Source organism: Lygodium microphyllum, chromosome 17 (genome assembly GCF_053477565.2).
Source record: "Lygodium microphyllum isolate KBCC chromosome 17, Lygodium_microphyllum_v1.1.10, whole genome shotgun sequence".
NCBI classification, from domain to species: Eukaryota; Viridiplantae; Streptophyta; class Polypodiopsida; order Schizaeales; family Lygodiaceae; genus Lygodium; species Lygodium microphyllum.
This window is the reverse complement of record NC_141151.1, coordinates 62096882-62124368: the sequence shown is the minus strand read 5'-3', so window position 1 is coordinate 62124368 and position 27487 is coordinate 62096882. Positions and strand designations below refer to the sequence as shown.

Here is a 27487-nt window from a genome sequence, read left to right as displayed (position 1 = left end):
TAGGAAATTGCAAAACTCAATGTGTACTTATCTCTAAAGTTGGAATGTGCAAGGAGATTTGATGGCCTAAGAATGATGACATTCTTAAGAGGTAGGTGCATGCAAATTAATAGTGGCCTTAGGATCCTTGTCCTAATATCAGATAAATATGCTAGAAGAGCCAATACTCTCATAACATGTAGCAAATCAATATACTACAGAGAATAATGAATATGAGAATGTAGGCAATAAAATAAGAGTGGAGAGAGTGATTGATTAATGTAATGCTTTTGTTATGATACAAATATATATACTAGAGAGAGTAATGAATACGAGAATGCAAGGCAATAAGAGTGGAGAGTGATTGATTAATATAATGCTTTAATTATGGTACGAGTACAAGAGATGGCGATATATACACAAGTGATGTGGCAGGTAGGTAGGAGTGTACCTCAAGCAAAAGCCTTCTAACTAGTATCTCACCTAGCATCCTATATATAGATTCTTATAAATACAAGGGTCTTAAGGTCATTATGGCAAACCTTTGCATATGTTCATGTACACTCCATCATAACACGACTCCTGTCCAAAACTTGGAACATTGGATGTGCAAAACTACCAATGTCAGATAACATACTACTAGCTACAGAGTGTGCTCTGACTTCTCAAGGCTCATGCAGAGCATAATGCTTTAGTAAAACACTCCAGTGGAAACTGCCCAGTTAGCATATTCACACCTTGCGCTATTAACAAAACTACGCTATAATCCACAACCTTGAATGAGGGAGTATAGATGTAAATCTTCAAATTTCCATCACCGTCGCAGTTACTCCCCACTTTTTGCTACACCAACCTCAGCAGGTCGAAGAACCCTGTCATGCAGCATGTACCCCGGCTGCAAGCAACAGCAATTGAAAAACATGTTCAGAAAGCCAGATGAACACCTTTCTCAGGCGAGAAGCACAAAAACTTGTAAAGGTTTTGGGTACCTGGACAACAACAGCAACAGTCCCAGGCTTTTTGCATGGGTCAGCAACTTCATAAAGAGCAAGGTGCGAATTCGGATCAAATTGTTGACCAACAACTGGCTCAAATCTTTGAATCCCAAATTTCTTGAACACCTGAAGCAAATTAAAAGCAGTTTCTGTTAGGACACCCAAAAGCCGCAGTTGTCAAGTAACGTAGCTATTAGACACATGTTTCACTTTGATTTCCAGTTTAAACATAAGCATCATGGAATTTTAGAGTGGATTAATAGATTAACAGGCCTTAGTCCCCACAGCTCTAAGAAGTTGAATGCAACAAGCTGGATACTCACCCATGGCTGGGTGCAGTACTAGCAAAGCTATCACATGCCCAGTTTACAATTACTGATCAAGACATCCAAGACTGTCCAATGTACGTAAATATTTCACCAGGGAAAATTTTTAATACTGTGAACAGGGAGATAAAAAGGAGACAAACAGGCCTCTGACTCCTCATGCAAGGGCACCTTTTCAAATGATTTTGACATGGTAGATAAAGCTGAACAGAAATTACATTCCAGCCCCTCTCTCCTTTTCCCCTTTGATGTTCAGCAAATCCGCAGCTTTGTTTACAGATAAACATGTCTTGTACGTTATCACAACATTACTACCAGGTAATAACTAAAGACAAACAAGATCGACTGTAATTATTTGAGATCAACTATAATTTATTTGATAAGCAGGGAACGTACATGCAACAGTTCCTTTTCAGTGGCTATCACGCCTTCTAACAGAGTTTTCAAATGTTTGGCTGCTTCAGAGGAAGGGTTTGCTAAAACTTCTGTGCGAACATCTTCTGGTACTGTTGCAATAGCCCTGTCTACATTATCTGCCACATCCAGTAGTTCTTCTGCAAATTCCTGCACAATCCAATGACATGCATTATCTATAAATATTCTAGTACATGTAATGATCTTGAGCAATCAAATATTGAGAGACGGTAAGATATGTAAAGATCACCTGTATGGCATATTTTTTTGTCATTTCGGACTCCCTTCGCAGCCTCTCTTTCACATTTTCCAGCTCAGCAATGCTGGACAAAAGCCTTTCTTTCAATTCTGCAATCTGCTTAATTTTTTCTGCAAGTAGCAACTCCCGCTCTACTATTATCTTCATAAGAGTGTCCTTGTCTACTTGTACTGGTGGCACCACTTCCCTTTTTCCTGTGATCTCAGGTTTCTGTTCAGATGAACCTTCTGTTTCAACTTCCTGAGAGGAATCAGTGGCAGCTGTTTCAACCTTCTCTTCTGCAGTAGATTCAATAGGTGTATTTGGACTATTCTTTCCTGGAGGCGGTGATGCTGCTGAAGAAAAATTGTATGCTTGTGATGATCCAACTCCATAACAAGGTTGGATTACAAAGCTTGAATTTCCTCCATGAGCTACACTCTCACACAGCTGTAGAAAACCACACTAAATTTACTTTTACATAGAGAGCTGTAGAAAGCAATAAGCTTGCTTAGAAAGCAAAATGCTGGTTACCATACATTGACTACTTATAACACATGTTGAGTGAGTAAATTGTTGCATAGAACTTCAGTAGAAAAACTGTCTTCCCAAGTAAGAACTAAAATTATAAAATATCAAACCAAAATTCAGTCAATTGTTGCATATGACTTCAATAGAAAATATTGTTCTAGGTAAGAGCTAAAACTGTAAAATATTTGAACAAATCTAGATGTAAGCAATGACACACGACTAGGGTAAGAGATTAGAAGTCCTTAGAACTAAAACCATAAAATATTGAACAAATGCTAGATGTAAGCAATGACACACTAGGGCTAGAGATTATATGTACTTTAACATCCTTGCAAAGGATGCCACATATTATTGAAAACGTGTAAATTTCTCCATGAAATATAAAACACGTTAAAATGAGGTCCAATGGCAGAGGGTCAACAAAAAATCAACATAGAATCTCCTTTCTATAGTGGTTATTCACACACAATTAGGATACATTCAAAACCTTAAAGATTTAGAAAATTCCCAGAAAAAAGTTGTAGCATGAAAGTTGCTGCCACATCTACCAAATGAAGGGAAACTCTCCACACTTAAAGATGGTAAAAATCTTATGTTCACAAATGTAGCAATTTGTTTCCAAAGTTATTGAGATATCTTCCCAAGAGCCATAAGGCAGAAAGTTACTATCATAGGCAAAGTCCTCCAAGTATTGAGTTTGGACATCCCATATATTCGCTTGCATCCTTATGAGAGCCCTACTACATGGCTGGCCAAAGTAAATCCCATATGGGCTTATCAAATGTTTGAAATCTTCATCTTGATGACTCGCATGTAGGGGGATATCGTGGGCTTCCAGATTCTATACAAACTAACTAAGAACCTTTCTTACCACACAAAGCCACATTTTCAGCATTTTGCAGCAGATTTGAGTTTAATGTCCTCTAACCGTTGAGACATGTTGGGATGAGTGAAGGAATCCCTAGCAGACTGCCTCTTCAAAGGCAAAGGGGACTACCCAGTTTGTGCAGAGCTTTTTTAGGTGAAAATGTCTTTTGAAGCCAATATGGAGTTCTGGGCTATTATGAACCGCAAGGTCCTAATGCTACCAAAAAATCATAAGACTCCAAGATGGACAACATCATTACCAAATGTGGCAATTGTCATCCTCCAGCTTTTGATCCTACAGAAGAGCTTGTGACTTAAGGCCATTGATCATCTAAGAGTAAAGGATTCACCTATTCTTTCTCAAGAGGAGAAAAAGCAGTTGACAAAGATACATGCACTTTGGGATAAACTGTATGCCTAGATTCACCAGTTCCTATTTTTCTTTTGCACACCGACTGTGATTGCTCATATTGAGTATTAAAAAATTTTACCCGCTGCTCCTGAGATATGGCTAGAGTTAAACCAGCTCTACAATCAAATGATCGTGATGAAATGGATACCTTTAGAGCTTTAGATATGGACTTTAAACTTAAAACAAATCTGCCTCCATATGAGAGCATATTAATAAGCTTTGGCAATTAGAGATACAAGTTCAAAATTCCCACAATGCTATTACTTCTGAAGATATGTTGATAATTTTATCGTCACAATTGCCATTAATGCTTCCTATTTTGTGTTCATAGTATCAAGGCATACGGAGACCCTTAAGTAGGAGGACTATATTCATATATAGTAGAGGGACAAGAGAAGCAATTGAAGACTATTAATCCTCCAAAGTGGAAGGCTGTTACAAATCGAAATTCCTAAAAGAAAGGGAAAGACAAGAAAAAAGAAAGATTATAAAAACAAGGAGAACAAGGAATCTCCTTGCCATACGTGGTGAGGTAGGTCATTGGAAGAAAGATTGTCCTGACGAGGATAAGGACGACACCAAGAAGAAAAAGCAAAAGGAGAAGGAGAAGGAAAACTACGAAGAAATTAGGAGTAGTGGTTTCTCCTTCATCGATGACATTCCTTCATCTAGAAGGAATTGAGCCTTCTACATCGGACACTACTGATGTAACATTGATGGCCCCACAAACTCGTGAGTGGATTATAGATAGTGCCCATATGACAACACCTCCAATTGGTATTGTCTGTGTGTGTCCGATGCATGGGCCAACAACATTAGGGCTAAGCAGTATATGCTTACTTTGTGGCTAGCATAACCTTTGCTTTCATTATTGTACACAATAAAAATGCATTTCATAGACTTTCCATCCAACTTCTTGCATTGTTACACTCGTATCAAAGTATAAGCCAAGCAACAAAAAACAAGTAAATCACAAATGGTATTTCACTATAACAAGCCTCATACAAAGTGATAGACTACAAAGCCTTTATGGGACACTTGTTAATTTCATAGGCTACATATAAAACAAGCTCAAGCCAAAAACTATGTAGCAAAGCTCAACTCTAAATCAAGTATCATGCCATCCCCACGCGTGATCTATTTTTCCTCTCAACTACACCATTTTGTTGTGGTGTATTTGTGTTGTATATTGATGTTTTATCCCACATTCAACCATATATATATTGAATTCCTTAGATATATATTTCCGCCTAGAGTATTTATCAATAAAAGTCATTGAATACAAGTAGTTACCAAAAAAGGATATTTACATGGAACCACAAACATCACTATGTACAAATTGTAGTTTGCAAACAGCTCTCACTGAACCATCTTTTGAAAATGAAGCACGCCACATTTTACCCAATATACAACTTTCACAAACGAGTCTTTCACACATATCAAGAGTAGACAATGAAGACACCATATCTAATTTCTAAGGTGCAACAAACTAACAAAATTTAAATGACCAAAATGTACATGTCAAATTTTCCCATCTGAAATTGCCTACGAATCATCAATTGCACATGCTACGTCTTCCACACATTTTCCATAGTTATTGAGCTTATACAGTCCACGACATAGTGCACTAGATACAATAATTGTATCACCGTAAGAGAAATCATAAACTATGCATCTATCATCAACAAACTCCACAATCAAGCCAATCTTGCAAATACAAAAATTGACACTAAATTCTTCTTGATCTCTGGTGCATGCAAAGCATCCACAAGTGGAAAGCACTACCATTAACAACAATCAACACAATTTTCTCAACTTCTTTAACAAGACAAGAGAAATTATTGATACATACCACAATACTACCCTTAAGCAAGCTCAAGAGAAGTGAATAGGCTACATAAAGAAAAGTGTAGAGAATACATGACACCAGCCTTCCTTCACAGATAGGGTGGTAATCCCTAATTAAATACTCAATTACAACTATCAATAAATAAGTATAAACTGAAGTGCACACTTTACCTTCAATAATCTTGGACAATAGACACCCTATTGGGCCTAAAGCCAAGATTCCATAATCTCCTTGGCTGATCCAAAAGCCCATTGTTGCACCAACAATCAACAAAACAAAATGGGCCAATTTCCTTTGAATTTCACCCAAGACTTGCTCTAATGGAATCCCAACTGACCAAATGCTACCCCAATTTTACAATGGATGGTCTAATATCCAAAATCTTGACAATTCCACAAATTTTAGATGTTGATTTCAATGTACAATGCCTTTGGCTGATGGCACAAGTCTCAAGGTGGCTGCTAAACCCTCATTGCTACTATAAATTAGAGTTTACAACAGGATTTCTCTTGCTATCCACCAAATTTGACTGTGATCTTTTCCAAATGGTTGAGATTTGCTAAGATAACCTGAAAGTGGACTAGAGACGATAAGAGATTACTGAGAAGAGAGAGAAATCAGAGTTTTCTCACATAAAAACTCCCAAATCTGCCTGCTGCCTAAAGCTCCAAACATGTTGTCGCTTGCAATAAATGTTGCCACCAGAAACAAACTCGAAATCTGATCAATAGCTCTCTCTCTCTCCCCCTCCCCCCCCAAGCTGAATGAACCGAATGAGCCTCCAAACCCAAAAATGTCTTTTCCCGTTTTGCATGGGTATTTGTGCCAAGTGGCTGCCTTCTAAAACCATTTTTCAGCATTATCCAACCATTAAATTAATTTTCAAAATTAAGTTTAGTCCTTTTAACCCTGCCTAAAATGAAATGTGTCATCCATAATTGAATTGACTAGACCATTTGCAACTTTGAGTGGTCCCCAACCACTATTGACTCTCAAATTGGAATTAATTAATTGAAGCTAATCCCTAGTGTCACCATTGACACTTCTTGGCCAAACAACTATCCTAGGGTCAAAACTGACAACCAAAACCCAATTGGTATAACTTGTTACAACTTTTGCCTTTGATACCCACAGTATCCTTGAGATCCTTGGCTTGTTACCATGAAATAATTGCCATGTGCAACACGTGCTTAATAACCTTACAAATTTATTCATTAACTTAATCAAATGTTACTAGCAAGATTAAAGCATCTCAAAAATTTAATGTCCCCGTGACACTGTGTAAAGAAGTAATATGTTTAGTGGCACCATTGTCGAAGCACTATGCATCTAAATCCGCAACAAATATACAAGAATCATATAAAGAAGGGTTGTAACTGCATTGCACACTAACAGTCCACTCTATATCCTACACAACATTTGCAAATTCTAACTCAAAAGGACAAGCGTTTGCAATAGCCACACTAGCCTCTTTCTTCTTGGCCTCTTTTGCAACCAACTTAGAACAATCCTTAATTACATAATCTTTTGTCTTACAATGCCTACAAAACATCTAACACTTTTTTTTCCTTCTTATTCTTATCAATCTTCTTTGTCTAAATAGCATATACAATTTTCTACTTGCTAGTAGAAAATGAAGCTTTTACTTATTATTCTGACTAGCCACAAAAGATTGATCTACAATGCATCCAATGAACTTGTTTTGCCTAGATTGTCCTTAACAGAAACCAACTCATCAAATGTCAAAGCTTACAAATTTCCTTTCATCCTCAAATGAAGAGTAAGTACAAAACCTCTGATAAAAGTCAAAAAGATCATTGAGAACAATCTGAAGAAGTGAACTATCTAGCAAAATCTCATCTGTAGCAATCAACTACTTCAATTATTTGATATTTGTTAAAAAGCTATCCATGGAGTCGCTTTGCTTACTCTTTACTGCTTAATGTAGGTAAGTAACACGGATCTCTTTTCTTCCTTGATATAAACATACAAGTGTATCCCAAGCATCCTTACCTATCTTACATAAATAAATACGTTGAATCATGGTACGTTTAATAGACAATACAACCAAAGCATGAGCCTCTACATGTCTACCATCGCAACAAATTTGCTTAGGAGTAGGTGGTGGTGGTGCTCTATATTAACTGGAGCAAAACTAAAACCTGTAGCATCCTTTGTATGTTTTTGTTCTTTCTACTATCTATTTCTCTTGTTTTTGCTACACTTGTTGAAGCGGTCTATGACTCACATAAAGCAGTAATTCCTTCAATTAACACCTGGTCTTTTCACACACACACACACACAAACAAAGACCTCACTCCCTCGCTCAACACCAGATTGGCCCCGCAGACCGGCGCCCCTCTCAAATATTTACTATTTCTTTATCGATTCAAAGAAGGAAAGTTACAAAAAAATGAAATGTTCCAAAATACATAACCTGTGAACAATTGGTTTTCATATTTTCTAAGTAAATCCCAGTTGCATAAGAACAATACAGCATGACCAGAACAACATCCCTTTTAGGAAAGCATTTTTTGTGACCATAACTCAATAATTCATATGCAGAATTGTAGTCTGCAGAACTCAGTATTTACTATTTTTACTGTCTAGTATATCCAGAATATCCCTTTTAGGAAAGCATTTTGCATACTCTACCAATGGGCAAGTAGTGTTTCCAAGAAGTTTTATGATCTGAAACATAACACTTTAGTAGATCTAAAACAGTCGAATTTGCTTCTTCAGACTGTCCATCAGTTTGTGGATAAAAAGAAGATGAAAATTTCAGCGTAGTACCCATGTTTTCAAACAATGCTTTCCAAAACAAGCAAGTCATTCTTGGGTCTCTTATCACTGACAATTGACTGTGGCATTCCATGGTACTCAAAGATATTATGCATAAATATATTTACCATGTGTTCTGACTTAACCTTTTTCCTTACAGGAATGAAATGTGGATGTTTGTTGAATCTACAAATGATAGTCCAAATTCCATCTTTCCCTGAAGAAGTTCTTGGAATATCAAAAATGAAATCCATGGCAATACTTTGCCATGGCCTTTTTGGAATAGGCAACGGCTGTAATAACCCTAGTGTCTTCTGTCTATCAAATTTGACCTTTTGGCATACAAGGCAAGATCTCACATATGCATCAACATTAGATCTCAAGGCTAGCCAATAGAAGAAAGTCTCTGTCGCTTTGATTGTAGCATCAATACCACGATGTCCTGCATACAGTGGAGCATGACTTTCTAATAAAACTTTTGGCCTTAGCTGTTTTGTAACGCATAGTCTTCCATGCATCATGATAAAGCCTTCTTTGAAGGCATAATGATCATGATGTTGGCCATTGATCAACTGTTCATAGATTTTAGAGAAATCTTCGTCATCAGCATACTACACTTTCATATCATCCAATTCATGGTGATAAGAAACAAAAACAACTAACACATGTGGTTTGCAAGATAAAGCACCTGCAACTACATTCTTCTTGTCTTCCACATGCACTATCTAAAAATGAAACATAGATAGGAAATTTGCCCAACGCATGTGTTTCTCTGACAATTTAGTCTATGTGAGAAAGTATCTAAGTGTTTGATGATCTGAATGCACTACAAAATCAGCACCAAGCAAATAGTGCTTTCAACTAGAAAGTGCATGGATCACAACCAAAAACTCTTTCTCATAAATTTAGTAAGTCCTTTCAATGATAGAAAGTATTCTACTCTCGTATGCCACAACTCGGCCATTCTACACTAATACAACACCAATGCTATTTCCACATGCATCACACTGAACTACAAATGGCTTAGACAAATCTGGTGAAATAAGTACTGGATCTGTAGTAATTTTTCCCTTCAAACATCTAAATGTTGATTTCTCTTTGTCAGTCCATTGCCATTTGACATCCTTCTTTTCAAGCGCATGTAAAGGAGAAGCAATCACTGCAAAGTGTCTTACAAATCTTCTGTACTAAGAGCATAGGCCAAGGAAACTACGGACATCATGAACGGTTTTCAAGCCTAGCCAATAGACAATTGCTTCTATCTTTGCAAGATCCATCTTCACACCATCTTTAGAAACTATGTGCCCAAGGAAGTGAATCTCTTCCAAAAAGAATTCACTCTTCTTGCTATTAATGAGCACTCTTTTGTGCTTAAGCTCATTAAAGACTGTAACTAAGTGTTTTCTATGCTCCTCTTCATTCTTTGAAAAGATAATCATATCATCAAAGAATGAAGAATGTGCCAACGAAACTTCGATAAGGTAGGAAAATTCTATCCATCATCTTGTTAAACGTAGCGGGAGCGTTGGTCAATCCAAACGGCATGACTAAAATGTTGGAAATAAAGGCCTTCATGCCTTTAAATGTGCTTGGATGTGAACACACCCTTAGCACTTGTACCTCCACATATATATCTAAAAACCTAAAGGTACACACTCGTCATTTGTTGTTGCCGTGACCGAGCAGCCAAGTATTTCTTTATGGCATGGCCGGTTGGGACACATGAGTCAAACAGGAATGAAAGTGCTTTCTCGTTTGGGTTACTTACCTTGTCTTCGTTATGCTGATTTTGAGCATTGTGATCATTGTATTTATGGCAAACATGCACAGACGTCTCACAAAAAGTCTCTTTCTTTGTAATCTTCTTCTCTAGAGTTAGTACATTCAGATGTATATCAAATGCCAGGATTATCTTTAGGGGAAAAGAAATATTTTGTCACCTTTGTTGATGATACTACAAGGAAGATATAGGTTTATCCTATTCGTAGCAAGGATGAAATGCTTGACAAGTTTAAAAAATTCTTGGCATTGGCTGAAAATCAGATAGATAAGACATTTAAGTATCTTCGCTCTGACAATGGTGGGGAATCCAAGGCCTTTCAAGCATATTGTGACAGCAAAGGGATAAAGAGGGAGCTCACTACCCCTCATAATCCGCCCCAAAATGGAGTTGCAAAGCGTATGAATTGGACCATACAGAATAAGATCCGTACGATGCTGTCTCATGCTGCATTACCCCATGGTTTTTGGACAGAGGCTGTTATGACGGCCATACACTTGATAAATCGATCACCAAACAGGTCTTTTTTTTTTTTGGGGGGTGGGAGGGGGGGGGGGGGGGGGGGAAAGAGGGGGGTTCCCCAATAAGCGTGGCTGGACAAGCCACCTCCATATGCTCACTTGAAAGTGCTTGGCTACGAGGCTTTTGTGCACATTCGTAAAGAAAAACGCAGCAAACTTGAGCCAAAGTCCTGTAAATGCATTTTCCTAGGATATGGTGACGAGGGTGAAATGGGGTATAGATTGTGGGATCCCGAGAAAAGGAAAGTAATACGCAGAAATGATGTTATTTTCCGGGAAGATCACATACAAAAACAGCCTGAAAAGACTGAGGAGGTCCGTAGGGTTGTATTCCGGGAAGAAATACCTTTTGGACAGCAAAATGTACCCGCTGTACAGCAGCAAATACCTGCTGTAAATGAACCTGTAAATGCAGAAAATGATAGTGGAAATGATCAGCCAGCTATTGCCCATGACAATGAGCGACTACATATGCAGGAACAACCAGGACAACAAGCTATTAATGCTGATTTGCAGACTGAAATGCCAGGATAGCATGCTGAAAATAGAAATTTGCAAGAACAGCCAGCAAACAATGATCATTGGATTAGGAGATCGTCTAGGGCTACAATACAACCTGTTAGATTTGTTCCTAGTGCAAATTATGTAGTTGATTATGTCATGTTGACAAATTGTGGTAAACCATCTTGCTTCAACGAAGCAATATACAGACAGGACAGCAAGAAATGGTATAAAGCCATGTTGTCAAAAATGGAATCTCTTGAGAAAAATGGCACTTGGGACTTGGTGCAGATGCCTAAAGGGCAGAAAACACTTCCATGCAAATGGGTTTACAAGATGGTCACTTCTGGTTCCTCACCAAAGTACAAAGCAAGATTGGTTGCAAAGGGGTACAAGCAAGAGCTTGGAAATGACTTTGATGAGATTTTCTCTCATGTAGTCAAGATGACTACATTGAGAACCATTTTGGGCTTGGTTGCAAGTGAAGATATAGAGCTCATACAAATGGATGTAAAGACTGCGTTTTTACATGGTGATCTCCATGAAGACATATATATATAGCAGCCTGAAGGGTTTGTGAGAAAAGGGAAAGAAAAGATGGTATGTAAACTCAAAAGGAGTTTGTATGGGCTAAAACAAGCACCCAGAGAATGGTATCATAAGTTTGATACATTTATGCAGTCTCAAGGTTTCCATAGAAGTCAAGTGGATCACTGCTTGTACACCAAGAAGGCAGCAGATGGCAACCTGATTATCTTGGTTTTGTATATAGACGACATGCTAATTGCTGGCAGGGATACTCATGCCTTGGGCTCACTGAAGCAAAGTCTTCATGGCAACTTTGACATGAAGGATCTTGGTGATGCAAATCACATTCTTGGCATGCAAATACTCAGAGATAGGTCGAAAGGATTACTCTATCTATCTCGGCAAGAGTATATCTCCAAGGTTTTGCAGCGCTTCAATATGGAGGGGAGGAAAACGATTGGGGTTCCATTGCCTCCATATGTGAAACTCGGTGTAGAGGGCAGCCCTACATCTAATGATGAAAAGGCTGAAATGGCCAAGATACTATATGCTTCAGCTATTGGCAATTTGATATATGCTATGATTGCTACACGTCCTGACATTGCCTTTGTAGTGGGAGTGGTTAGCAGATACATGGCAACCCCTGGCAAGAAGCATTGGGATGCAGTGAAGGATATTATGAAATATCTCAAACGCACAAAAGAGTTGTGCATCTGCTTTGGGAAGTAGAAGGCCTATGTTGTTGGCTTTACGGATGTAGACTATGCTGGTCATGCGGATTGCAGGAAGTCCACTTCTGGGTATGTGTTTTCTTTCACAGGAGGAGCAATCTCTTGGATCTCCACACTACAAAAGTGTGTTGCATTGTCTACTACAGAGGCATAGTATGCGGCTGCCACTGAGAAATGCAAGGAGGCTTTATGGCTTTGACGTCTGGTGGGAGAGCTTGGCATCAAAGAGTTACTTGTTATAGTCAGAGTGCTATCATGCTAGCACGGAATCCTGTCTTTCATGCAAAGACAAAGCACATACATGTGAAGTATCACTTCATTAGAGATGTACTCGACAGCAAGAGCATTGAGCTTGTCAAAGTGCATACACATGATAACCCTGCAGACCTTCTCACGAAGGGTCTTCTAGCAAAGCAGTTTGCTCATTGCCAACAGATGATGGAAGTTGGATAGATATATGTATTTCAGCCTTGAGCATACCTAGACTTAGCTGATTCTTTTCTCCTCTTAAGGCACATTGCCTTTAAGTGGGAGGTTGTTGGGAATAAAGGCCCTCGTGCCTGTAAATGTGCTATGATTCTTTTCTCCTCTTAAGGCACATTGCCTTTAGGTGGGAGGTTGTTGGGAATAAAGGCCCTCGTGCCTTTAAATGTGCTCGGGTGTGAACACACCCTTAGCACTTGTACTTACACATATATATCTATCTAAAAACCTACAGCTACACACTCGTCATTCTACCTAAAAACGTGCACACTCTACTTTGCTCTCACCCACTCTCTCTCCGTCTCTCGCTGCGCGTAGCAACTAACTGTCTCAATCTTCATGCCTAACCTGTCACTACAACAAATTCATAAAGACCAAATGTCGTTCTAAAAAGAGTCTTATGGATATCCTATGGCCTCATTCTGATCTGATGGCACCCACTTTTCAAATCTATCCTGCTAAACATTCTTGCTCCCTCTAATCGATCAAGAATGTCATCTATCCTTGGAATCGGAAACCTGTTCTTGATCGTGTTCTTATTCAAGGCTTTGTAGTCAATACACATTTGCCAATAGCCGTCCTTTTTCTGAACTAACAACACAGGTGAACAAAACGGAGAACTACTGGGCTGAATTAGTCCCTTCTCTAAAAGCTCATTAACCCCTGTCATAATATCTTTCTGTTGCGCTAGCGGCTACACTGACCCTGTACAATGGCCTATTGGCCGGACTAGTCCCTGAAATAACATCTATGGTATGATCTTCACGCCTCTTAGGGTGCAACTCTCCTGGTAACGAATCTCAGAAACAGTCACTATATTTATCCAAGAAAGCCCTTCAACTTTCATCTAGTGCAGACACATTGCTGTCAACTTCATTAACTTGCTTTGCAAAAACCAAATACGCAGAAATATGATTTTTCATTACAAAAGTAATTGCAAAAGTAGAAACAATTGGGACAGACTCTCCTTTAAGCTTCACATCTAACACATAAGTCTTGCCCCTCTGTATAAGAGCAATCGTTCTATTGTAAGTATCCAAGATAGCATGCTTCCTGTGGCACCATGGAACACCCAACAGAACATCACAGCTCTCTAAAGGCATAATATGTAACCCCTCTGTGTCCACATAGCTCTGAATGTGCATATGGAGTTTGCCAAGAATGGGAGTGACAGGTTCAATATGTCCTGGACATGCCAAATCAGACTGTTCAACTGGTCCCATTTCCTCGGGACGTATACCCAACTTAGCTACCAATACCGGTGAGATAAAGCTTGCACGAGCTCCAGGATCAAAGAAAATAAGCACTATGGAATCTCTTATCTTTCCCAAGCTCTACACAATTCTGTAGCATCATCAGCTAATTGATCTTCCACCATATCAGGCACTAGGCCAATGTTGGGCTTCTTTTTACTTGGCACATCTTTATCCTCCGCATCTTTAGAAGATTGTTGTGGGCACTTAGAAGCAATATGGCCTTTTAGTTCACATATAAAGCATTTCCCAACCATCATTAAAGCCTTTCTTTCTTCAAATGATTTGCCAAAAAGTGGCCTCTTCTGTCCATTGCCTTGTTTAAAATAAGTCTAAGGTTGCTGCTGAAATCTTTTCTTCCAAAAAGACTTCTTTGTAAAACTGGTCTTTCCTGGAAATTGCTTCTTCTTTTTCTTGCCAAGATCCTGCTTAAACTGAGAATCCTTCTTTTCATTGCCTTTAAAGCTATCGGCTTTTTCTTTCAACAATGCATTTGCCACACCAGCATTTTCAATTAACTATACCATATTTGTAACCCTAGTCTTGGTGCAATAATCCCTGATGGCTTTGCACAAACCGCAATAGTACTTTTCAATTTATTCTGATAGGGGCACTATCCTATAAGAACTCTTGGGCAAAAGTACTTCCCAAAATTTCTTATTGTACTATTCTAAATCTGCACAATTTGCCGCATCCAATTTATGCCATGCAGTCGTGACATCTACTTCAAACGTGTTAGTTAACCATGAGGCTGCAAACAACTGTTTAAAATGGACCCAGGTGGCAGGTGCATATCCTTGCATCAACAATATGTTCCACCACTGCAAAGCATTACCTTTCAAAAAAGTTGCAGCCTTCTGCACCTTAGAAGTCTCGGTAAAATTCCCTCCAATGTAAGCTGCATCAAACTATTGTATAAATGTCAAAGCTTTCAGCTTATCTTGCATATCACTGAAGGTTTCAAACTTTAATGCCTAACCACCCTCTTTATAGTCTTTAGGCTTTGCACTTTTTGGTGTCAGGTTGTCATAGACAGGTGGCTGTAAAAAGGGGAGTCCCTTAGGCGCATTATAAGCATTAATTTCACTAGTCTTAGCTGCCATATGTCCACTAGGCTGAAAAAAACCAGCCACTACATTTTTGTACTTCGTGCATCAAATAAGGACTCTACAAAGTCTGATAACAGCGCTGTAGACCAATATTAGCATAAAGTGGATTCACTGCCTCAATAGGCATCATTCCTGGTGGCCCTCTAGGGAAGTATCCCTGATAACCCGTGGGTAATCCAGCCATTGCTTGAAAAACTGACCCACAACCAAAGTAAACAAGATAAGTAGCAAACTGAGGAGGAATAGTCTGTTGTGCCACTTGTGCATAATTGCCTTGACCATTCACTCTCTAATCCCATGCTTGTGCTTCTTATTGCACTGGACCTGTCTCCATGTTTGGTGTCTTTTCCACATGCTCACGCACATTAGAGGCTTGCCTTTTTTAGCACTCCATGGTATGATGTGATGACTCAGCCTGAGAATCCTCATTATGTGACTTCAAAAATTTTTGCATCCGAGGATTCTTTACAAGCTGTTGGAAAGAGCCAACCATACAGAGGAGTTGTGCCATGAACAAGTCCTCCTGTTCTTACTCCTCATCTTGTGGTTCAATCTCAATTGTAGAAGAACTCTCTTCTTCATGGGGGAGTTTGCCTTTGCCTTTGTCCATGTCTGCCATCTCTCTAGTCTTGTATCCAAGAAATACTGTATCCAAGAAAAATCTCGTAGTCTTTCTCACCTGTAATCTCTGTAAAACCTCTGTGTATGGCCTTTTCACCCAAAACTGTCCAAGCTTAAATTCTTACAAAAAAGAATTCAAATCCCGAGGATGGAACCATGAAACCAATCTATGATTCACATAAAGCAGTAGTTCCTTCAATTAACACCTGGTCTCTTCACACACACACACACACACAAACAGAGACCTCACTCCAACTTTAGCAATGAGAAAAGAGTTTTGTTTGAATTTTTTTCGATAAATCAAGCAAGAAATAAGTTGAATATCACACTCTAATATTAACGCTATATAAATTTCATAAAGCTTAACTTGGGAATTTTTGAAAATTTCCTAGAATCTTACACCCATAATAATTCCCAACAAAGCCCAAGAGAAAATGAATATTTTGAAGCAAGTCAAACCTCTTGAATTTGACGGGAGAGACGAGAATGTGGAAGCCAATGCAAAAATTTGGATCGAATCCATGAAAGATTATTTTACTGCTACTTGGAACTATCCCAGCCAACAACCAAGCCATGATAGCTAAGCTAAAATTAATTAGCAAAGCTTGACTTTGATGGAAGCAGTGGTGCTGAGATCAAGGTGTCCCTCAAAATACCATTACTTGGGATTTGCTAAAAGAAGTTGTAAGAGGAAGATATGTACATCCAGCTTATCGTACCCAGAAGATGAATGAGTTCTTTAATTTGAAGCAAATGGAAATGACCCTGGAGGCATATTACTCCAAGTTTGTTTCGCTTTTTAAATATGCATCCTCCATGGTTACTGCTCAATAAGTATCCAAGTTCTACAATGGGCTAAATTCTCCTCTGAACACTTGTTTGGAATCAATGCGCCCAATAGACCTCCAAGATGCTTTGATTCAAGCTGCTCCTATTGTGTGGGAAGTACAATCAAGCCTAAAAATAATAAGTTCTGGAGCTACAATAATTAGAACAAAGGAGGATTCAAAGGTCAAGCAAAAAGAACCCAAGGACAATTTCACCAAGGTCAGAAGAAGGCAAAATCCAATGTAGTTGAAAATTTTGTTCCTACCACGAAAACAAGGATGGTCTTAGATGCTTTCACTGTAATGAGCCAGGACATTTTAGGAGAGATTGCCCAAAGCTTGGTGGAAACACCAGATTGGCCCCGAAGACCGGCACCCCACTTGGTATAACAATTAAAAGATAAAAAGTTACAAAAAATAAAATGTTCCAAAATACATAACATGTAAACAGTTGGTTTTCATCTTTTCTAAGTAAATCCCAGCTGCATAAGGACAGTACACCATGACCAGAACAACATCCCTTTTAGGAAAGCATTTTCTATGACCATAACTCAATAATTCATGTGCAAAATTACAATTTGCAAAACTCTGTATTTACTGTTTTTACTGTTCAACATATCCAGAACAACATCCCTTTTAGGAAAGCATTTTCTATGACCATAACTCAATGGTTCATGTGCAAAATTGCAGTATGCAGAACTCTGTATTTACTGTTCTTACTGTCCAGCATATCCAAAACAACATCCCTTTTACCCTAGTATCATTCTAGTAGTAAAACAGTTCCACAAACAGCACTAAATCAGAGCTAAAAAATCATGTTCCTGTATGGCATCGTCATCACTTTCTTTAGTTCCTGCATTGGAGAAGCCAATAGCTGCTCCTGAACTTGGACAGTGAGGCTCTTGCCTCACAGAAATGCAAAGAAAACACAGAATTGTACCTTCAATGGAATCAGCTCATCATGCGAAGCATTTTCTCTGAGAATAGAGAGAGAGTTGACTAGAGGGAGCAAGCTCTACCTCCGTACATAAGTCAGAGACGAAGATACTCTCCATAGCTGATGAACTTACAGCAATCTACTCTCAGCTCCTCAAAACTTCACTCTCAGATCTACCCCTCATACCTATTACATTTTTTTTTAATTCTCTCTCTCTCTCTCTCTCTCTCTCTCTCTCTCTCTCTCTCTCTCTCTCATTTGGGAATTTGTGCCACATGGCATACATGTAACAATTTTCCCGTTTAAACCTTCCAGTCTAAAATTCCCCATGATCGGTGCAAATTTTGACCTTGGCACAGACCAGAGAATTAATCCTCGTGCAAAAACAAAGATAATGACGCGAGTAAATTCTAGGGTCCAAAAATAGTAACTCCCTAAATCTTAGGGATGGTGACCCCTGCATTCCTCAAGTTGTCCCGAGCAACTTTTATCATTGCAACCACATTAAGAAGTATAATGTGGCTCAATTACGGTGACTTTTATTCCGTGATCATTCTCACATGTCCATCTTCTATCTTGGCCAGGCTCATTGTCCTACACCATTTCTAGTGCCTAAGCACACAATCCCAAACCACTAGCATTCTATTCTTCAGTGTGCATTCAATATGGAACCGGTCCTAAGGCTCAGACAAACCATTAGTCCAATTTGTCCCAATGGCTGCCTCTTTTGGCCATGCAAAAATCCAAGCTGAATCCAAGAGAGCTCTGGGAGTAAAAAGCAACTGCAACTAAAGAGAAATAAAATAAAATATTGATATAAGTAAATAAGAAAAGCAACTGCAAAAAGTATCACCACCTAGTGACACTTGTAGCTTTTGAAATGCTACTGCGTCATCTTTCAATTCCATCCACAATGTTCCAAAGCCCCTTTGCAAGCAATACATGATGCATCATATAAGTACAGCATCATCATTATAAGCCATGGCATTCGATTGAACTTGATGCAAAAGTTTTTCTCCACAATTAACCTTTGCTGAAAATTTTGAACAAAAGGATGAAATAGTCTCCATAGTATTGGTAGTAATGCAAATGGAGGTCAAAACAAACCAAAAACAAAAATATGATGACACGAAGTCTTATGGGCTATTGCACAATATTTGTCAGTCTGTGAACACTCCTCGAATATCATCCCAAACTAAGAAAATCAAAGTGGAGAATACAAACGCTGTCCAAGAGATCAAAGCCCACTCTAATATCAATTGTTGATTTTAGGATTGCACCAACGCAAATACACCTAGGAGAATAAGAAGCAGTGTATATACAGGGCCAAGGGAAAAAAAACCTCCTAAAGATGGAAAAAAGTGCCTTGGTGGTCCAAGTGTGTTCATACAAATCACAACCAAAATGCCAATTGAATGCCTCTATTATGAAATGACAACCATTAAATGTTAAAATTATTTATTCAAACCCAATTTTAACAAAATTACAATTGGCATGGCTATCTTGCTATTGATGCCAACAAATCTCAATCATGCGTGAAGGTTTGTTGCTGCAAATTTGAAGATTAACAATAGATTTGAAGAGTTTTGGTCATCTACAACAACGGTCACTTGCATGCAATTGTTGAAGACTTCACTTGAGTATTTAAAAACAAGGGGAAAATTGAGGATTACTGCTACCAAATGTTCTAGACAACAAGTGATTCCAAATTCAATAGGAGATTGTGCTTTGATTTGAAGAGAAATTGGGGACATTTTAGTTGCAAGAACTCGTAGGCCAAAAAATCTAAGACTTGTTTGATTATAATGTGCTGAATTCGTTGATGCATTAACTATTTGCATGCTGAAATGCCACAAGGGACACCTATTTTGAGGAATCTAAGACTTGTTTGATTATAAAGGGCTGAATTTGCTCATACATTAATTATTCGCTTGCTATAATAAACTCATAGACAAGGTATTCACAACCCTTTCAATTGAGGAAAGCTGGTCTCATGGTTCCATTGCTGAGATACATGAACTTTGTCATTGGGCCCAAGGCATCTAATTGTAAGCAATAAGAGCAAGCAATTTGCTGAAATGGGTCTCAGCTGACACAAAATTCAGCAAGCATGTCATCTTCAAGCAGTGAAGAATACATCACTCTCTAAAGAGTTTGGAGACAATGGAGAGAGTGCAATGCTTGATCATGGAATGGGGCCCCAACATGGGCAGCTTGCTATAATGCTGGCTTTGGCCATAAAGCTGGAACTTCAATGCATTATGTCACTGAAAATCAGCAAGAACAACAGAATTCAGATGCTCAGTTTTAAGACTCAATCGATGGCAGCCGTGGGTACTTTATCTCTAACTCACTAAAGACCCATGTTTTGCTATATTCATATAGTCCCAAAAGAAAGGCAGCAAGCATGAAAAGGGAAAGGCATCTTCTAATGCTTCAAGACAGCGTGTATCACCAACGGTAGAGGTGGCAAAGGCTCAAAATACAACCAACGCATCAAACCAGTAGATGGAGATGTTTGCTTTGGATCAAGAATAGCAAATGCATAGGAATCTTGGTAATGCATACACTATGCCTTTTAGAACAGCAAGGTATGCCTTAGAATGTGGAATATCCAAAGTACTTTGGAGGATCCATGCCTACGCTATGGTTGGTCATGGTACTATTGGGTATGGAGCTCACGTATGTCACCAGCAAGCTATGACAAATAGAACTCCTTTCCTTTCTTTTTTTTTGGGGGGGGGGGGGGGGGGGGGGGGGGGAAGAGAGAGAGAGAGAGAGAGAGCTCTCTTGCACGTACACACACTGTGAGAATGAATTGATAATAATGTTGAGATATTAGTAATCACACCTAATGTAGCCTCTTTGTATGAGGCAGTCTGGGATGAAGACATGCAGGCTGCAGGAATCCCATATGCACAGAAACTTGAAAGGGAAAACTATACCCATCCAACAACTATAAAGCATTATACTTGACTACCACTTTTGATAGATGAATGAATACATGATGATGCTTTTCTTTATCAGTTAGTGTCAGTCTTGTACTTGTCAGTCCTACACAAGATTGTATTTATGAGTCCAAGCTTACATCTTGGAACCTAATTCACTTGTGTAACAATTGTGGTCTTCAGTCAATGCTTACAAGCCGCCATAGCCATGCTCTGGATCCCGCGTATTTCACATGGTATCAGAGCTCAGTTGAGCATGGCCCAACTCTCCTTTCACTCCTCTCAGCTCCTTTCCATCTCTACTCAGCTCGGTTTGAGTACTGGACCCTATCTCCAACTTCATTTGCATTCCTACCTTCAATGAAGCTTCCATGGTAGCCATAGCTAGCAGCACCCTATCAGCTTGAAGCTTTCATATCTCTCTCCACAGGCCAAATCTCTCTGAACTTCCTTCTGGAGAAGTGTTTCTCTACTTTCAGAGCTCCTCCCTGGCACCTCAATCATTGAGATTAGGCAACTATAGCTTCAACATTGCCTCTTTTCAAAGTCGTTGCCATAACTGTGTCTGTGGTCAGCACCTACCTATCCCCATTGGAGCAGCCATATCTCATCAACCAGGCCATATCCCTTCGAGCTTTCTTCTCCAGAGTTGTTCTTCACGTCATGGCGCAACTTCTTGGCACAAATATCAAGGAGATTGATGCACACCATGCCCGGCATTTGCATTTTCCTAAATCTGGGCACAATTTTAACAGCAACCGCTTTGAAGGCTTAGATCTCTCAACTCGGGCAAAACGAGTACAAACCCTCTTAGGGAAAGTTAAGACCCATTAGTGAGGGTCCTCCATCTCAAAGGGTTTGAGCAGATTCGACCTAATGAGCTCGTGGGAGCTCATTTACCAGTCGTTGGTCCCTGTTTTGACAGGACAGCCATAGCCACTATCTTCAAGCTCATTTTTTCTTCATTCTCTCTCCTGCCACTTAAACCAAGACAACGCCACTCTAATCTAAAGTTTTCAACAAGTATTCAACCATCAAATCAGCAAGGAGGGAAAGCTAGGAAGAGTTTTTGAAGATCATCAAGTCAAACTCAAGCAACAAACATCAAATTTCAAACTAGTATCTTTTGATACTTCACTGCCATTGCTTGTGTCTTTTGACACATACAAAGATCAACTCATTGCTGGTTATTCTCAGTCATTTGAAGCTAATTTCCATCATAGGAATGACCAAAATCAAGTCTTTTATGAAGATGCTTCTCATGAAGAGCAACATTACTCTTGTTGCTCAATTCAACTACATGGAAGACTTGTTTATTCCGCTTGTAGAGACGGATGGATTTACTTGTTTTGAAGAGCAATCGATGAATTTATTTGAAGATTTTGAAGACATTTCTGCTGCCTCAAAGACAATGATACCTTTGCTTGAGGGAGACATGGACATAAAGACTGATGCAACTATTACAAGTAAAGTCAATGAAGAAGCAGATCAACAGGACCAAAAGAACAAGAATAAGAAGAAGAAGCAAAAAAATCATGAAGAATTTGAAGTGGCAAACAAAGTGAAGTACAAGTACACGAAGCTAGACAAGAATAACTGCAATGAACCGAAGATCTAAATGCTAAAAAACGCAAGGGCCTCACAGTCCTTGATCCTATTTTTTACTGACTTTTTTAGCCTTGTAATGTCTAGCTCAAATGTTTTTATCATAAGCTTGTAAAACTCCTCATGTAGCCTTGTATTATAGCCTTTGTAAGGCCCTTGCTACAGCCTCTGGATCTCCATCATGTTTGTGGTACCCACACTTAGCCTTTTCTGCGACAGCCTCTGGTGTTTTGTCACATTTTTTATGTGCCCACACTTTGCAGGTGTTACTTTCACTAAAACCTCTACACACTTGTATTTTCTAGTTGTGATTGAGGAGGGGTGTTGAGATATTAGCAATCACACCTAATGTAGCCTCTTTGTATGAGGCAATTTGATATGAAAACATGCAGGTTGCAAGAATCCCATATGCACAGAAAGGGAAAACTGTACACATCCAACAACTATAAAGCATTGTACTTGACTACCACTTTTGATAGATGAATAAATACATGATGATGCTTTTCTTTATCAATTAGTGTCAGTCCTACATAAGATTGTGTTTATGAGTCCAAGCTTTCATCTTGGAACCTACTTCACTTATGTAACAGTTGTGGTCTTCAGTCAATGTCATCATGAGTTTAGTCTATGCTTACAAGCCGCCATAGCCATACTCTAGATCCCGCGTATTTCACAAATAATGGGTGCTAGTACAAGTGATAGAGCCTAAACAATGAACATATAGGCTAAGCTAGTACAAGTGATAATATACATACACTGTGAGAATGAATTGTTGTGTGTGAAAGTGTACACAGGAGGATAAATAATGTGTGTTCACACACATGAAGATAAATAAAGCTAACAAATCCCCTTCATGTCATGGGTGCCTAAACTCATGACACAACATATGAAAAGGGAAATGGAAGGTCTCACCTCCTCGAAGAGGCACTATCTAATCCTATATAATAATTTTGAAAAAGGAGATATATAAATGGAAGAGATGTAGCACGAGGATGGTCATGACATGGTCTACCTAGAAGCTCAGGAACCCCAAATAAGGCATGGTACAGAGGAGTGTGTGCATAGCTCAGAGCATAGCTACCCTTGTACGTAGTACGAATTGGTTCGTACCGTACCGTACCGTACGATTTCGCACCAAAAAACAAGCACCTTTTTTTTTTGCGTAGTTGTTGTTAGTGGTGGTTTGGGTTGTTGACTGTTGTTGTTGTGGTTGTGGTGATGATTTTGTAGTCTTGATCAATCAACCAAGAAAGGGGGTGGAAGCTTGATTAGACTCCTCATACATGTTTTATTATGATTTATCCTAGAGCCAAAGGCCATACATAAGGTATTCAAGCAGTTCTATACGTTTCTAATTGATGTCCCATCATTTTTCACAATATGTTAGTGTCATCAATAAATAAATTCAGCACCATTTGAGAATCATCAAGTAGCTTAATCCTATTGATTTTACCTTTGTTCACAACTCATTTTGCACCACCCAACCCAAAGCATTAGTACACATTGCTAATAAAACTAGGCCAGAGGATAGCTTGGCCTAATGTACCTTCTGAGAGTACACAAATTAGTGAATGTACCATCGGTAGCTACTTTAGCCTTAGCAATGCCAAACAAAACCATAACAAAATTCATAAATCTTTTACCAAAACCTTTGGTGGTTTGTTTGGTAACTGTTGATTTCACATGTCATTTTGGCCTCTTGTAGAGGTTAATAAAGCATCTCATGTTATTTCATCTCTCTCTCTCTCTCTCTCTCAAGCATACATGCCTCTTATTTGTATAATCATTCATGTATGATATATCTACTCCTATGTATGCACTCTTAAGTTGTAGCGCATATTGCACATGCGATATATGCCATGTAGGTTTTGGTGTGTTACCCTCAAGTATTCATCTTATATACTCCAATAGCATTGCTATTTAGACTTTAAACATTTGTTCTATCATCTATAGTTCAAAATAATGAAGTTAATTTTTTTTTCGTACTAATATCGTACCGTACCTTATAAAATCTTAAGGTACCATTAAGTACCGTATTTTATCGTACCATACTTTTCGTACCTGACAACTATGGCTCAGAGGCTGATCAAAAACCTATGTGGCTCAAAGACACTTGGGCACATGACCAAAGACCAAATACAGGGATATAGCTTTCAAAATCAACTCAGACGTCATGCGTAAAGCAATTACAAAACCCCCTAAATTATCTCCTTTGTGAATCAAAATAAAATGAATTTTAAAAAATACAACTCATGTTGGATTGAAATCGAGACAGAGGATCCCACTTAATTATTTCATAATTATTCTTGGAAAGGTCTTAGTGCATGTGTGAGCATAACAATGTCTAATTCCGATCAACTAATTTTTTATCTTTATATTTTCAATGTTTTAAATATATGTTTTGAATTTTAAATATTTTTTATGGGATCAAAATCCCCCCTCAATGTCAATGTTGAGGAAGATGCAATCAATGTTGTCTATTTGTAGTGATGTCACTAGGCAAATGCAATGTGTGACGTGCTCGCAAAATATAGTAATACCCTTGAGGCGCTTGGTAGAGCCTGGGAAGACTTACGTAAGCCCTATGTGTGGCCAACCAAAAATGTGAGAGATATGATAATGCCCCATGAAAAAGAATATACATGCCCCCTTTTTTAATACGAATAGCACCTTTTGGTTTAAAAGGCACAAGATTAAATATTAGGAATCAAAGTTTGATTAAATTGGGCAAAACCTAGCTTGGCTAATAACATTGTTGTCAATGGGTTGCTAGTAGAGCACAAATCAACAGAGGGGCAGCCATGGTACTAGTGAGTAGTAGAGGGCTAGTGAACATAGTACTTTCTACTCTTCTTTAGCGAGTTATATGGAAAGCAATTGCGCACTAGTAAAAGGCGGAAACAACGCTTCTTAAGCCTTGCATTCCTAAAAACTGATCATGGCGACTTCAACAAGTAGACTTGGTGCAACAATCAATATACATGGCCGGTCAAGGTGGCTGAGGAGGATATTCAAGAAAAATACAACAAGATGGCTCTGATACCATTGTTGAGCACGGAGCTTACGTGACTGGCAGGCTACAGTGGAACTCCTTTTTTTTTTTGGAGGGAGAGAGAGAGAGAGAGAGAGAGAGAGAGAGAGAGAGAGAGAGAGAGAAGAGAAAGCTCTTGCATTTACACACACAGTAAAAATGAATGGATAGATATGGATGCTAGTACAAATGATAAGGCCTAAATATATCGGCTAAGCTATGTAGTTAACCCTTTGACCCTTATTCAATACTAAGAGGTGTTTATCCATACTAAGAGGTGTAAACAGTGTTCACACCTAAACATGTAGTTTTACACACAATACTATGTGTTCACACGAGAGGCTAAATAAAGCTAATAGGTACTACTACTTTTGATATCCATGCCATAGACATGTTTGTGAAGAAACTACTAGGGTTTGCAATAAGAAAACATAGAGTGTACAACCACAACAAAAACACAAAGACAAAGATAATGACGTGCAAAACTCAAACCCTAAATGCAAAAAGTAAATTTCAAAACTCAACGCAAAAACACAAACACAAACGAAGAAAGAAGGAAAACTCTCAAGTGAATTAATCAATGCAATAAATGAATGTAAGAGTGTACCGAATGCTCAAGGGTAGTGCAATAGAGTGTCACAGTGTGAGGTCCATGGGAGACAAATTTCAAGTATTGTAACCACCAATCAGAGTAGTTGAAGGGTGAAGAAGACCAAAACACAAATCACCAACAATAGTAGGATGTTTGGAACAATGGAGGAGCCTAAGGAAACTAGCGATGGTTGAAACTACCAAATGCGATAAGAAAAGTATCAATTGGAGCTGATGATGGCTGTCTAGGGCCAAACACAGCAATAGAAGGAACACTTGGCAATAGGTGGCAACTAGAAGGGCAGTTGCTAGGAGCTAGAGCAGCAAATAAAGTGGTGGCAACAATCGCAAAGGCTGGACAGCCACATGGAGGAAGGCTGATGGCTGAAATCTGCATTGAAGAGTAAAAAACCTGCACAAAAGGGATGGGCTGAATGGTAGGCAGCTTGTCTATTTATGGATGTGGATGGACCCACCTTAATTAGGGTTTACACAAAAACTCTCCCAAACTGCTCCCCTTTTTTAAGGTTTTTCATTAATTAAGCATGTTCTGGGGCTGTTTAAGAAGCTAATAAGCAGTAATGCATACACAACCATGAATGCATGGGCAGATGCATCTTCGAATGGCAAGAAAAATGCAAAACTCGCATACAATCACATCAATGTGATCCCCAGCATGCAAACAAGAATGTTTGGCAATGCATTTGGTGCTCCTAGCACACATCTGATCGGGGCCACATTTTGTGCTCCACAAAATGCTATGTTTAATGCTAGTCAAGGTGGAAGAAAAACTTCGTCTAGAACCAGCACTTGAGGGCTCCCGCATCATGGTTAAGCTAGGAGATTAAATCGCATCAGATGTATGTATATAAAGCAGCACTGATAAGTATGGCAACCACCTACACAAAAGGAATATAAACTTGCAATCAGAAAGAAGAGAATATGCTGACTGTAAGTCTGTCATGTTCATGAACACTGCTTGTAGAAATCACAATTAGCAGATTTACTTACATCAGGATGTAAACATTGTAAGCTAGCACATGAGTTGAGGTGCCAAAATGCAGCCAATTATTTATACGAGAATGCAAAATAGACTATCAGGACTGATACCTTAGGTATTTGAGGCACTTGGTGTATGAGCTTCTGTGTCCTGGCAAATGGTTTCAAAAATTAAAAAGAGGAAAAACCCACACAGAGCGTTGTGGATCTTCCGAATGAAGAAGGTAAGCAAAAGAGAGGCAGGGATGAAGAACAGGAGGCAAGGGTACCTTTGATGGAGCAGACTAATCTTCACATGACGAGCGGCGGGCAAGCACCTGCAATCCTTCCAAGGCCAGGAAACGCCCTTGGAAGCCCCTTCCAGAATCCCGAGCTTCGCCATTATCCTAGATGTCAGGAATGCCATGGGGTTCGATCTGCTGCTAGTGTCTGTTCGTCGCGGTCGTTTTTCTCTTCTGTCTGATAGAGAATGGAGTGGAGTGCGCACCCTTGAAGGTTGTAGAAACCCTTGGGCGACATGATGACGCCTCTACCCTTCGCTCTAGAAGAATGCAAAAGCTTCTATTCTAGTACTGTGCGGTGTACCCTCAATCAACTGTTTCCTTCTGTAGCCTGCCCTTTCATATGGAC

General features: G+C 39.0%; 1 protein-coding gene across 1 annotated transcript; it reads right to left on the bottom strand.

Annotated features, from left to right (window-relative positions):
• Window positions 1-330: 330 nt before the first annotated feature.
• LOC148021957 (grpE protein homolog 2, mitochondrial-like) lies at window positions 331-27465 on the bottom strand. Its single transcript, XM_087697496.1, has 6 exons — window positions 27127-27465; window positions 26969-27008; window positions 1965-2402; window positions 1697-1864; window positions 969-1100; window positions 331-874 (listed from the first exon to the last, which is right to left on the bottom strand). The coding sequence occupies exons 1-6, from the start codon at window positions 27261-27263 to the stop codon at window positions 806-808; spliced, it is 984 nt and encodes a 327-aa protein (XP_087553622.1). The 5' UTR covers window positions 27264-27465; the 3' UTR covers window positions 331-805.
• Between the last annotated feature and the right edge of the window lie 22 nt (window positions 27466-27487).